At 47.4% G+C, this 14,206-nt stretch overlaps 1 protein-coding gene across 4 annotated transcripts in view; it reads right to left on the bottom strand.

Moving 5' to 3' along the window:
* LOC105495113 (nitric oxide synthase 1) overlaps nt 1-14,206 on the bottom strand; it is a 147,155-nt gene that overhangs the window by 40,974 nt on the left and 91,975 nt on the right. For all 4 annotated transcript variants that reach the window (XM_011764385.3, XM_011764337.3, XM_011764352.2 and 1 more), the window contains exons 11-16: nt 12,473-12,574; nt 8,652-8,846; nt 7,271-7,356; nt 3,775-3,919; nt 2,678-2,782; nt 2,054-2,112 (exon numbers count right to left, since the gene is read on the bottom strand). In XM_011764385.3, coding sequence (XP_011762687.1) covers nt 2,054-2,112; nt 2,678-2,782; nt 3,775-3,919; nt 7,271-7,356; nt 8,652-8,846; nt 12,473-12,574 — 692 coding nt within the window. The remainder of the gene's footprint in view (nt 1-2,053; nt 2,113-2,677; nt 2,783-3,774; nt 3,920-7,270; nt 7,357-8,651; nt 8,847-12,472; nt 12,575-14,206) is intronic.

The following is a 14,206-nucleotide window of genomic DNA, read 5'->3' as shown; positions in this document are numbered from 1 at the left end:
AAGACCATCCTGGCTAACAACATGAAACCCCGTCTCTACTAAAAATACAAAAAAAAAAAAAAAATTAGCTGGGCACGGTGGTACGCGCCTGTAGTCCCAGCTACTCAGGAGGCTGAGGCAGGAGAATGGCGTGAACCTGGGAGGTGGAGCTCGCAGTAAGCCGAGATCCCTCCACTGCACTCCAGCCTGGGTGACAGAGTGAGACTCCGTCTCAAAAAAAAAAAAAAAAAAAAAAAAAAAAAAAAAATTAGCTGGGCATGGTGGCATGTGCCTGTAATCCCACCTACTTGGGAGGCTGAGGCTGCAGAATCGCTTGAACCCAGGAGGTGGAGGTTGCAGTGAGCCAAGATCATGCCATTGTACTCCAGCCTTGGTGATAAGAGCAAAATTTCATCTCAAAAAAATTTTTTTATTTCCATTTTTTAGAGACAAGGTCTTGCTCTATTGTCTAGGCTGGGGTGCTGTGTACAATCATGGCTCACTGTAGCCTCGACCTCTTGAGCTCAAGTGATCCTCCTGCCTCAGCCTCTGGAGTAGTTGGGACTTCAGGTGCATACTACCATACCCAGCTAATTTTTAATTTTTTTTGTAGAGATGGGATCTTGCAATTGCCCAGGCTGGTTTGAACTGTTGGCCTCAAGCAATCCTTCTGCCTTAGCTTCCCAAAGCACTAGGATTATAGGCATGAGCCACCGCTCCCAGCCGTCAATGGTAAGTTTGATTAGATGCTTTTTTACTTTGTCAAATACCTTTAGAACTCAGTCCCACATTACATGCAGCTCCATTACAAACATATTTTTGACTACAGGTATGTTTTGTCTTATGATGTATCTTTTTTTTTTTTTTTTTTTTTTTTTTGAGACGGAGTCTCGCTCTGTCGCCGGGGCTGGAGCGCAGTGGCCGGATCTCAGCTCACTGCAAGCTCCGCCTCCCGGGTTTACGCCATTCTCCTGCCTCAGCCTCCTGTGTAGCTGGGACTACAGGCGCCCGCCACCTCGCCCGGCTAGTTTTTTGTATTTTTTTTTTTAGTAGAGACGGGGTTTCACCGTGTTCGCCAGGATGGTCTCGATCTCCTGACCTCGTGATCCGCCCGTCTTGGCCTCCCAAAGTGCTGGGATTACAGGCTTGAGCCACCGCGCCCAGCCCCTTATGATGTATCTTATCTTTTGAACTCAACTTCTAGATTAGCTGCAACTTCACTGTGAGCCTCAGACAGGAACCTTCTAAGGAAAGAAGTTCCATTCTTCGATTTTAGCAACTTTTTTTCTTTTTTGTCAAAAGGTCTGGCTGTTCAGGCTGGCCTCAAATTCCTGGGGTCAAGTGATCCTTCTGGCTCAGCCTACAGAGTAGCTGAGACCACAGGTATGTGCTACCATGCCTGACTGCCTTGCACTGATTTTGAATGTAGGTTCCCAAAGAGAGAAAAATAATAATAAGAACAATATTTACACAGTGCTTTTTTTTTTTTTTTTTTTTTTGAGAAGGAGTTTGCTCTTGTTGCCTAGGCTGGAGTGCAATGGCGCGATCTCGGCTGACTGCAACCTCCACCTCCCAAATTCAAGAGATTCTCCTGCCTCAGCCTCCCGAGTAGCTGGGATTACAGGCATGCACCACCACGCCTGGCTAATTTTTGTATTATTAGTAGAGACGGGGTTTCACCATGTTGGCCAGGCTGGTCTCGAACTCCTGACCTCGTGATCCACCTGCCTCGGCCTCCCAAAGTGCTGGGATTACAGGCATGAGCCACCGCCTCCAGCACACAGTGCTTTTACATCTAGTTTGTGATTTCATTCTTACTAATTAGAAAGTCAAGGCAGGTGCTATAATCTCTATTTGATAGAAAGGGAAACTGAGGCACAAGGCTGTAAGTGACTCAGAAACCAAAATATTGGCCCTAGTAGACTGCAGACACCTCACAACTAAGACCCATCACAAATGGACTTCAGAGTACGGCCACCATCCAGAACTCAAATGTGAACCCCAGGTGCCGAAAGTCAATGTCCAGTTACCCTCAGGGGGTGGCGGGTGACATCGGAGGGGGTCATTCACTTACTTCCTTTCTTCCTGCACAGAGTTGGGGTGCCTCATTTCCATCAACGCACAGCCAAATTTCTGGAGGTGAAAACATATGGGTGAAATTAGCACATCTTAGTAAATGGGAAGCCAGGTCGGGCACTGAGCGTCTGGGGTCCTGGCTGTCACAGAAGAGACTGATGCCTGGAGGTCAGGATGTCAGGAGTGGTCAGGGGCTCAGGCTGGACAGTAATGCCTGGGTTACAGACTCAGTGGATACACCTGCTGTTTAAATGACTACAGATGTGGACTCCCTACCTCCAGCACACAACTTCCCTTTGGAGACTTCCTTAAAAATATTGTCCCCACGTTCCTCATCTACATCAGGGGATATCAAGCTCATGATAGGCGCAGCGATTGCAAACAAATAGCTTATTTAGGTGACAACATTTTCACCAGGGACTTGCTAACTAGTGGACACCCATAGACTGAGTACTTGGAATTGTCCAACCTTTGTATAACTTGGATCCAAATGGAAATTACTGGCTTTGGGCTCTGGGAGGGTTTGCTACTGAATAGCAGGTACAGGAAGAGTCTCAACTGTGGCTCCCACTTCTTCCTGATGATGGAACCACACTCTTAAACAGGTAAAAGCTCATCTCACCTCCCCATTCTCAGGGGGATCTCCGTTGCCAAAGGTGCTGGTAACCACGAGGACCAGAGTTTCATGTTCCAGGTGCACGATGTCATATTCTTCCATGGACATCACCTAGGTGGGCGGGGCACAGGTATGGAATGGGGAGAGGAAGAAGGGGATGAGGAGAGAAAAGAGGTGGCAGAGACAGGAAGTGATGGGGAAAGGGGAAGAGGAGAGAAAAGAAAAAACGTGAGTCATTTTGAGTCATCTCCTTTGGAAGGAGAACTGAAAGATCTGGGGTGTTAGTATTTCAGTGGGCTCAAGTGGGTAGAACTAAATGCTTTTTGGTAGTGTGGGACCTTGCTATGGTCACTGTAGCCTGAAGGATTGTGGAGAGTCTGGAGCAATGGTTCAAGCGATTGACAGACACAGAAACAGATCTTGATGGAATCCCTTGGGATTCTTATAGTCAATTGGTCTTGGATTCTTCCCGACCCCAGTTAGGTTGGGAATGATCTGGCTAGAGCTGACTAAGTCTTCTCAACCTCCTCTCTAATCCTCCCGCAAGCAGCGTGGAGCACCTGACCAAACAAGCCTGAGATATCTGCCTTCTGGAAAGATGATTGCCCTGTGTCTCATCACCGTCTGAGCAACATTTCTCAAAATAGGTTCTAGAAAATCCCAGTCTCCTGAGATGCTCCATGAAAACAAGTGATCCACGATCAAACATGTTTGGGAAACGTCTATATTCTATCCTCGCCTCTTTTGGAGATTAGAACACATGCTTATAGATTACAGGCTCTGGGAAGTCCTGCCACAGCAATGAAAACCATTGAGCTGTACTTCAGGCAAAGCTTCCCAAACTGACCTCAGAATGGTTTCTTATAAACCCTCTAACATTTTGCACTAAAGAAGGGAATTTCATTTTGTGACTCCTGGACTCATGGGGAGAGGGATATCACAGTCCCCTGAAATTTATACCAACGTGCGTGTGAGCTGATAGGCATTGTCAGTTGTGCTTTCATCCTTTGCCAAAGGCTTCTTCTCTGTTGACTTCCCTCTCTCCCCTTGCCGCCTTAATTTACCATGAGAAGCTGGCGGAGCTAGGGCTACCCCCCACCTACCTTGGCATCAAAGGCGTGTTTGAAGATCTCACACAAGGTCTTGGCATAAGCTTGCGATTTGCCTGTCTCCGTGGCATACAGGATGGTTGCTTTGACCCTCTTGGCCATAGCCTGCCCCATCAGCTTGGCCGAGAACTTGACAGCTCTGGAGGGAAGAGGATGGAGATGAGAAATGGGAAACAGAAAAGGGGAGAGAAGATGCTGGATTGGGACTTTTGTGCAAGAACCAGGATCCATGAAATATAACAGAAGAGAACTCTCTTGATCTTTGATGACTTCAGGGGTTTCCTCAGAGGCATTCGAAGCCCTTGTGTTTAAGCACCATATTATTGAATCCTTTTATTTTATTTTATTTTTTTAACTTCTCTAGAGATAATGCTGGATATTAAATCCTTTATTAAATCCTACCAGAGGCTGGGCGCAGTAGCTCATGCCTGTAATCCCAGCACTTTGGGAGGCCGAGGCGGATGGATTGCCTGAGCTCAGGAATTTGCCACCAGCCTGGGCAACAAGGTGAAACCCTGTCTCTACTAAAATACAACAGAATTAGCCGGGTGTGGCAGCTGTGTGCCTGTAGTCCCAGCTACTTGGGAGGCTAAGGCAAGAGAACTGTTTGAACCCAGGAGGCGGAGGTTGCAGTGAGCCGCAATCGCACCACTGGGCACCACTGCACTCTAGCCTGGGTGACAGAGTGAGACTCTGTATCAAAAAAAAAAAAAAAAAAAAAAAAAAAAAAAAAAAATCCCACCAGAGCAATTAGTCATGAGTTAAAAGAAGTAGTTAAGTTTTGCTAGCTTGTTACTTGATAGATCCCAGGCTTAAGAACCTTAGTGTGCCGAGTATTGCCTCAAAAGATGATCGTTCATCCATTTCCTCTCTCTTTCATTCATCAAATATTAAGTGCCTAACTATGTGTCAGTATTGTTACAGGAACTGGAGACCATAGAGAACATAGCTATGGCATGCAGCTGTCATGGGGCTCATATTCTAATGTGTGTATGCACATGTGTGAATGAGAGAAAGACAGAGAGAAATGAATCACGAATAAGTCACCAGGCATTGAGTTTGATGGGATTTTAGAGGTTTGTTGGTCCACAAGGGAAGGACCAGGTCTGATTTATTCAGCAATGCATGCCAAGGGTCTTGCACAGAGCCTGATACCCAATAGGCACTAAATAAATATCTATCAAAAGAAGTTATGGGATAGGCATAGTGGCTCATGCCTGTGATCCTGGCACTTTGGGAGGCTGAGGCGGGAGGATCACTTGAGGCCAAGAGTTTGAAATCAGCTTGGTCAACATAGCGAGACTTCGTCTTTATAAAAAAAAATAAAAGAAGTTATGAATTTTAAAAGATGCTGCCACTGAGACCCTGGGGAGTCTGAACATCAAATCCAGCCTCTTTCTAGCTAAACAGAAAAGCTCAAACCAGTGTCTCTTCCTTTTGCTCTACGGGGCAGGGCGAGTTCCGGGGGCACATAGCAGACAGGCCAGAGGCTCAGAAATACCTGCGCTCGACTCCTGAACAAGCCTCCCTGTTGTAACTAGAAATCTAGTTACAGCAGACAAGTTGCTAACTTTCCCCCACCTGGGATTATCGGCGTTAAGTTCATTATTTTTTAGAATCAAGGAAACCGCCCACGCTGCAGGAAGACTTAGCTAAGGGGAAGAAACAGAAAGGAATAAAAGGTACCTGGAGGGTTCCCTTTGAATAATTTGAGCATAAAGATGCATCTATAATTAATTCCCATTGTTACTACCCAAAACTCAATAGTGCAATTAATGTTTTAGATTTCTCCCTCCCCTTTCCCCCAGAGACAGTGGAGCTGAACTGAAGCCAACAAGTGCCTTCCCTGAGAATATCTGAGATGTTCTTTTTAGGGAAATGGTGGCTGCTGATGTGTTCTTGCTTGGCTGGGGGATGGGATTAGGGTGGAAGGAGAGAGATGGAGGGAGGGAGGGGGAGAAAGAGGGAGAGAGAGGAGAGAGAAGAGAGAGAGAGAAAGAGGAGAGAGAGAAGAGAGAGAAGACAGAGAGAAGAGAGAGAGAGAGGAGAGAAGAGAGAAGAGAGAGAGAGAAGAGACAGAAACAGAAAAAGAAAAGAGAGAGAGAGAAAGAGAGAGAGAGAGAGAGATTGATTGATTGATTCTATGGGCTCTATTAATGGAACCAGGACCTAGGTTTGGGTCTGTGCAAGACCAGTCAGTGTCTTGTCTCTTGGACCCAAGGCTTAGATGATACCTGTTGTACAACTAGTTATCATACATAGAGAATTCTGGACCTGAGGGAGCTGAGGAAAGAGAGTAGTGTCTTCTGACAAAAAGTTAGCTCCAAACAGCGATCTTTTGTAAGTGGATCAGTGGGGTTCTCTTTATTTGGGCAGAAGGCTGGCATCCCCATTAAATCAACTTAGTTAACCCTACCCTACTTGTCAGCTGGTTCCCTGGCTGGTCAGGCATGATTCAGGAAAATCACTCCTCAGTAGTCTCAGGCCATAACCCCCTTCCTGCCCCTCTTTGCTTAAACTTTGTTCATCTCATTCTTTAGCTCAATTGTCACCTCCTCTAGGAAGCCCTCTCTGACCTCCCAAACTCTGTGAACCATTATTACTTCCAGGAACCATTCCTCGATGGTACCTTCCACAGCTGCCATGTTTACTGTATTTGTTGATTCTTTGACAAAGGAATGGCTGTGAGCTTCATGACAGCAGGGACAGCGTTTGTCTAGCTTGCCATGATCCCCCTGAAGCCTCACATGGTGCCTGGCACAGAATCTGCGTAGCTAGGACTATAGGCGTGTACCACAACACCCAGCTAATGAATGAATGAATGAATGAATGAATGAATGAGTCAACGAACGAATGAGTAAAATTAGGGGTCAGCTCTGAATGAGGGTGCTCTCCAGGCAGTAGTGTGCTGGAGCCGACTAACTCCAGCTCCTCCCTACTCTGGGTTCAGTGACTTCCTAGGCCAGGCGCAGTGGCTCATGCCTGTAATCCTAGCACTTTGGGAGGCTGAGGCAGGAGGATTGCTTGAGGCCAGGTGTTTGAGACTAGCCTGGGCAACAAAGTGAGACCCCTCCAGCCTGGGGAACAGAGTGAGACCCTATCCCAAAAAAGAAAGAAAGAAAGAAAAAAAAGAAATTGGTCATAGTGGGAATATTTCCATCATGGAAACTGGCAACCATGAAAATCAAAGTATTACTATTACTATTTCTATTATTATTATTATTAGGAGGGCTGGTTCACCAACACACCATTGCCCCAGGACAAGAATTTAGGAAACTGGGATGAGGAAAGTGAGGCTGAGAAGGAGAAGAGTTGGAACGACATTCACAGCTCAGACTCAGAGGCAAAGAAGGCACAGGTGGCTGGAGAAGACAAATAAATCATATCCTACGGAGAGGTCAGAAGGCACAGGAGTCTGCCCAGCCTCCTTCTCTGGGCTCTCTGAGTTTGTGCGCACATCCACCCCACCCGCCCACTGCAGGAAACTTACTCTGCCAGTTTCTTGAAGCCGATGGCTCGCCGCTTTGTGGGGGTCCCGTTGGTGCCTTTCCAGACGTGGGTGTTCCAGGGATCAGGCTGGGAAGAGAGGAGAGGGCTACGGTCACTCACTGCAGTGAGGGCATCTGGCTCCTGTTGGGGATGCTCAGGACCCCCTGGGGCTTGTGACTGCCTGACCCAGAATTCTGCCCACTGGTGACCACCATGGGGGTAGGGATGCAGGTGGGGGGGGCTGTCCTTGCCCAGTGGGTGGTCTGGCCTTGGCAGTGTTCTGCTAGCTCTTTCCCCTCTGCCCCCAGTCCCTCTCAAACTCTCTTCTTGTGACCCCTGACTACTCACTCTCATTTCATCCCTCTCTCTCTTTTAGGAGACAGGGGTCTCACTCTGTTGCCCAGGCGGGAGTGCAGTGGTGTGATCATAGCTCACTGCAGCCTTGACCTCCTTAGCTCAAGGGATCCTCCTACCTCAGCCTTCCAAATAGCTGGGACTATACAGGGTGTGCCACCACACTCAGCTAATTTTCTCTCTTTCTCTCTCTTCCTTCCTTCCTTTTTCTTTCTTCTTTTTTCTTTCTTTTCTTTCTTTCTTTTTCTTTCTCCTTCCTTCTTTCCTTCTTCCCTTCCTTCCTTCCTTCCTTCCTCCCTTTCTTCCTTCTTTTCCTTCCTTCCCTCCCTCCCTCCCCTTCTCTCCCTCTCTCCCTCTCCCCCTCCCTGCTCTCCCTCTCTCCCTGTACCCTCTTTCCCTCTCCCCTTTTTCGTCCTCCCCCTCTCCTCCTCTCCCTCTCCCTCTCTGTGTTTCTCTCTTTCTTTCTGTCCCACTCTGTTGCCCAGGCTGGAGTTGAGTGGCTTGATCTCAGCTCACTGCAACCTCCGCCTCCTGGGTTCAAGCGATTCTCTTGCCTCGGTCTCTTGAGTAGCTGGCATATGCCAGGCTAATTTTTTGTATTTTTAGTAGAGATGGGGTTTCGCCATGTTGGCCAGGCTGGTCTCGAACTCCTGACTCAGGTGATCCACCTGCCTTGGCCTCCCAAAGTGCTGGGATCACAGGTGTGATCCACCATGCCCAGACTGCTAATTAAAAATTTTTTTAGAGATGGGGTCTCACTATATTGCCCAGGGTGGTCTCAAACTCCTGGCCTCAAGCCACCCTCCCGCCTCAACTTCCCAAATCACTGGGATTATAGGCATAAGCCATCATGCTGGACTCATATTGTCTCTCTTGTTCTTTCAGCTAGACCCGTGCTATGGTAGCCACCAGCCACATGTGGCTATTGAGTGTCCAGAGCGCTAGCCTGGGTTGAAATGAGCCTAAATGTGACACACACACCAGATACAGGACACTTAATATGAAAAGAGGCAGGGACAGGGAAGGACCTGGTATTCGAAGGAGGGGGTGAGCCGGTAGTTGAGCATCTCCTGGTGGAACACAGGGGTGATGCTTCCAGACATGGGGGGCACAATCCACACCCAGTCGGCAGGGCAGCCTCCCCGGCAGCGGTACTCGTTCTCCATGTGCTTAATGAAGGACTCGGTGGCGGAGTGATGGTCAACAATGGTCACTTTGTCACTCTGTGGGAGGAGAGGCGACATGGGTCAGGAGGTACGAGAAGCTGGGGTATTTTGGGACTTCCTCCCCCAAAGAGCAGCATTTCCCAAAGGGTGGTCCCTGAGATGGTTTAGAACAGTGTGAAGTGAAATGGAGATTCTCTTTGCATTTCTTGTCCAGTCCTTCTACTTAGACCCAGAAGAAAGTCTTCGTTGGGTGCTTCTGTATCTTTAACACCTTTCTTGTCGATCTTGCCAATCTTCCTCTCTCCCATCCCACCCCACACCCTTTTCTTCCTTCCTTTCTTTTTTTTTTTTTTTTGAGATAGAGTCTTGCTCAGTTGCCCAGGCTGGAATGCAGTGGAGCGATCTCGGCTCACTGCAAGCTCTGCCTCCTGGGTTCACGCCATTCTCTTGCCTCAGCCTCCCAAGTAGCCGGGACTACAGGCGCCCACCACCTCGCCTGGCTAATTTTTTTTTTTTGTATTTTTAGTAGAGATGGGGTTTCACCATGTTAGCCAGGATGGTCTCGATCTCCTGACCTCGTGATCCACCCGCCTCGGCCTCCCAAAGTGCTGGGATTACAGGCGTGATCCACCGTGCCCGGCCCTTTTCTTTCTTTTTATATTTTTAATTTTTATATTTTATATTTTTAATTTTTATAGGTTTTTGGGGAACAGTATTTGGTTACATGCGTGGTGATTTGTGAGATTTTGGTGCACCCATCACCTGAGCAGTATACACTGCACCCAATTTGTAGTCTTTTATCCCTCACCCCTTCCCACCTTTCCCCACTTAGTCCCCAAAGTCCACTGTGTCATTCTTATGCCTTTGCATCCTCATAGCTTAGCTCCCACTTATGAGTGAGAACATACGATGTTTGGTTTTCCATTCCTGAGTTACTTCACTTAGAATAACAGTCTCCATTCCCATCCAGGTTGCTGCGAATGCCATGAATTCGATTGGTTCCACATTTTTAGCAATTGCGAATTGTGCTGCTATAAACATGTGTGTGCAAGTATCTTTTTTGTATAATGACTTCTTTTAGGTTTTTTTTTTTTGTTTTTTTTTTGTTTTTTTTTTTTTGATACCGGGTCTCACTCTGTCCTCCAGACTGGAGTACAGTGGCGCAATCTCAGCTCACCGCAACCTCTACCTTCCAGGCTCAAGTGATTCTCCTGCCTCAGCCTCCTGAGTAGCTGGGATTACAGGCGCATGCCACTACTGCCCGACTAATTTTTGTATTTTTAGTAGAGATGGGCTTCACCACATTGGCCAGGCTGCTCTTGAACTCCTGACCTCAGATGATCTACCCGCCTCGGCCTCCCAAAGTGTCGGGATTACAGGTGTGAGCCACTGCGCCCCGCCTACTTTTAGTTCTTTAAGGAATCTCCACATCGTTTCCCATAGTGGCTGTACTAGTTTACATTCCCACCAGCACTGTAGAAGGATTCCCTTTTCACTGCATCCACACCAACATCGGTTATTTTTTGTTCATGGCCATTCTTGCAGGAGTGAGGTGGTATCACATTGTGGTTTTGATTTGCATTTCCCTGATCATTAGTGATGTGATGTTGAGCAATTTTTTCATATGTTTGTTGGTCGTTTGTATATCTTCTTTTTTTATTTGTTATTTATTATAGAGATAGGGTCTCACTATGTTGCCAAGGTTGGCCTTGAACTCTTGGGCTCAAGTGATCCACCTGCCTCAGCCTCCCAAAGTGCTGGGATTACAGGCATGAGCCGCTGTATCCACTGCCCCGCTCTTTTTTTTTTTTTTTTAAATAAGAGGGAGGAACCTCAGGCAGTATCTAGCTAGAATTGCTCAACTTTGATTTGTTTTCCTTCTGTTTGCTTATTTGTTTATTTAATATTACAATTAACATATTTATGGCAACCAATGCTGGCTCTCCATTTAGGGTGGTGATATAAAATCTTAAAATATACATTTTTAAGTAATAAAGATGAGTCGATTAAGAAATAAAACAAGCACATCCCAGCTGAGGTGGGGTGGACTGGCTGTCAGGGAAAGCTGGCCCCAGAGCCTGCTGTGGTTGATGGGTTTGAATTCACATCTTGTCCAAGCAATGTTTTCTCTCTGTGCCCACAAACCTTGTTCCCTTCCTACACTTTTCTGTTTTCATTATTCATCTTTTTTTTTTTTTTTGAGATGGAGTCTCGCTCTTGTAACCCAGGCTGGAGTGCAGTGGCCCGATCTCGGCTTACTGCAACCTCTACCTCCCGGGTTCAAGCAATTCTACTGCCTCAGCCTCCTGAGTAGCTGGAATTACAGGCATGTGCCACCACACCAGGCTAATTTTTTGTATTTTTAGTAGAGATGGGATTTCGCCATGTTGCCCAGGCTGGTCTTGAACTCCCGACCTCAGGTGATTTGCCTGCCTTGGCCTCCCAAAGTGCTGGGATTACAAGAGTGAGCCATAGCGCCTGGCTAGTTTTCATTGCTCATCTCAATCACATCCCTGTTGTCTCTGGCTTGACAGACTTCATACCAGTCCATCAGGCCACATGCCACACTCCTGAAACCTTATTCTCCATGGTTAAGAGAGAAGGGAGGTGGCCTCCTTCCTTCTTGCCCTGTCTCAACTTGTCCCTTTCCTCTGACATTCCTCAGTGCACCCACTCCAACCAGATCTGACATGGGGACCTATGGCTTCTATTCCTATCCCTCCATGGCTTGATTTAACACATTCATTCTGCTGGCTGTGTGTGCCTCTCATGTGCATCTATGGGGGTCTAGCTGCCTAGACTGGAAGCCCCCAGAGGACAGTGATGGCCCCTATTATAGAGAGCAAATTCTAGTCTCTAGATCTCCTGGTTGGCCCAGGAGAATCCTAGTTGATGTCCATTGTCCTGGCATAGTTATTACTAGTGTCCCCCTCTGGCTCTCAAAAGTGTTGTGGTGGCCAGGCGTGATTCACGCCTATAATTTCAGCACTTTGGGAGGCCGAGGCAGGTGAATCACCTGAAGTCAGAGTTCAAGACCAGCCTGGCCAACATGGTGAAACTCCATCTCTACTAAAAATACAAAAATTAGCTGGGCGTGGTGGCAGGCACCCATAATCCCAGCTACTCAGGAGGCTGAGGCAGGAGAATCACTTGGACCTGGGAGGTGGAGGTTGCAGTGAGTCGAGATTGTGCCACTGCACTCTAGTCTGGGCGACGAGTGAAACTCCATCTCAAAAAAAAAAAAAAAAAGTGTTGTGGCTTAGTTGATACATTTTCCAGCCATCCTGCTATAATGCCATTTAGCACAGCCTTATGCATTTAGGAGCCTATGTTTCTGACCATGTTGAAGAGTATTTGTCTCTGTTATGTGATAGTCTGAGGCCCTAAGAGATGACAAGACAGAAAGGATGCCTCTTGTCTGAATTCTAAAGAACTTTAAGCAACAAGACAGAACACTCCCCTACCTCTGCCACCGTCTGTTCATCTCTTCATCAAATGGTCCCCACCCAAGATCCACACTGGAGAGGAGGGCATGCAGGATGGAAGTTAGACCATGTTCATGGACACAATCCCCCCAAAGGTGGTGTCTGGCAGTGAGGTCTCTTGACCCTCTGCACCAAGGCTCTGAAAGGTTTGAGCTCCCATTTGAGGCTTGACCCTGGTGGTGCGGGCCCTGGTGTTACCTGGAAGCTATAGAGAACCGCGATATTGATCTCCACCAGCGCCTGGTCCTTCCACAGCGAGGACGTCTTCCTCATGTCTAAGTTCATCTTCTTGGCCACTTCCTGAAAGAGGAAGGAAACACAGATTTACAGGCTGGAGTATCTCTGGATTTCAGATTGAAGAGGGACAGGGCTAGTGGCATGAAAGAATTTCTTTTCTTTTCTTATAAATGGAGTCTCACTTTATCGCCCAGGTTGGAGTGCAGTGGTGCGATCTCGGCTCACTGCAACCTTCACCTCCCGGGTTCAAGCGATTCTCCTGCCTCAGCCTCCTGAGCAGCTGGAATTACAGGCATCTGCCACTATGCCTGGCTAAGTTTTTGTATTTTTAGTAGAGATGGAGTTTCACCATGTTGGCCAGGTTGGTCTCAAACTCCTGGCCTCAAGTAATCCACCTGCCTTGGCCTCCCAAATTGTTGGGATTACAGGCATGAGCCACCTTGCCTGGCCAAGAATTTCTTAATTAATTAATCAATGAATTCATAGACTAATGAACTCAATCATTCAAAAATTTTTTATTGATCTGTTGGACTAGGTATGAAATAAAAATTTAAAAATATTTAAAAAGTTACAATTTTTATTGAGAACCTACCAGCAGCAGGAAACTAGAGACTTGGCTAGCCCTTTAATTATTAAGCTTGTATTCTAATGGGGGAGAGAGACACTTAATATAGTGGTAGGTGCTAATTCCTAGGAAGAAAATAAAGAAATGGGATGAAGAGGGATATAGGGGCTGGGCTAATTCAGCCGGGGTAGTCAGGGAAGGCCCACTGTGGAGACAGCATGCAAGGCGAGGCCTAAGTGATGAGAAGCAGTCAGATATCTGCAGATCTGGGGAGGGAGTGCTCTAGGCAGAGGGGGCAGCAAGAGCAAAGGCCCTGGGGTGGGATGAGGCTTGGGCTATCTTAGATACAGAAAGAAGGCCAGAGGGTGCTTGGAGGAGGGTGGTACGAAAGAGGTAATTGGTGGCAGTGAGACAGGACTAGCTGGTACAAGATCTTGAAAGACAGGCCAAGGAGTCAGGATGTTATTCCAGATGTGATAGGCACAGGGGGCAGGATCTCTGGAGCATTTTTTTTTTTTTTTTAGATGGAGTCTTGCTCTGTCGCCAGGGTAGAGTGCAGTGGCGTGATCTCGGCTCACTGCAACCTCTGCCTCCTGGGTTCAAGTGATTCTCCTGCCTCAGCCTCCCAAGTAGCTGGGACTACAGGTGCGTACCACCATGCCCAGCTAATTTTTGTAACTTTAGTAGAGATGGGATTTCACCATGTTGGCTAGGATGGTCTCGATCTCTTGACCCTGTGATCTACCCGCCTCAGCTTCCCAAAGTGCTGGGATTACAGGCGTGAGCTGCTGCACCCAGCCCCTGGAACATTTTAACAGAGATGTGGGTCTGTGAGTGCATCATCTGCTTTCTAGTAGGAAAAGCTCTTCATCCATCCTACTCTACCCCTAGAGTGGTCACGACCTAGCATCTAGGCCATGGGTGCTTTGAGCTCATGAGGCCCCTGCCAGTCTCCATCTGACAGATGAGGAAACTGAGGCTCAGAGAGGTGCCTGGACATGTCCAGTGTCCGCAGAACCAGCTAGCCTCAGAGTTGGAGCCCAGGGAGATGCCTAATATCTAAGACCTTGGAGCTGCTCTCCAAGCAGCTGATGCCTTCAGTAAAATTACTTGCAAAGAAAGGAATTCAT

The sequence above is a fragment of the Macaca nemestrina genome, chromosome 10 (assembly GCF_043159975.1).
Source record: "Macaca nemestrina isolate mMacNem1 chromosome 10, mMacNem.hap1, whole genome shotgun sequence".
Lineage (NCBI taxonomy): Eukaryota > Metazoa > Chordata > Mammalia > Primates > Cercopithecidae > Macaca > Macaca nemestrina.
Note: the sequence above shows the minus strand (reverse complement) of the source record. Positions and strands in the feature narration are given on the sequence as shown.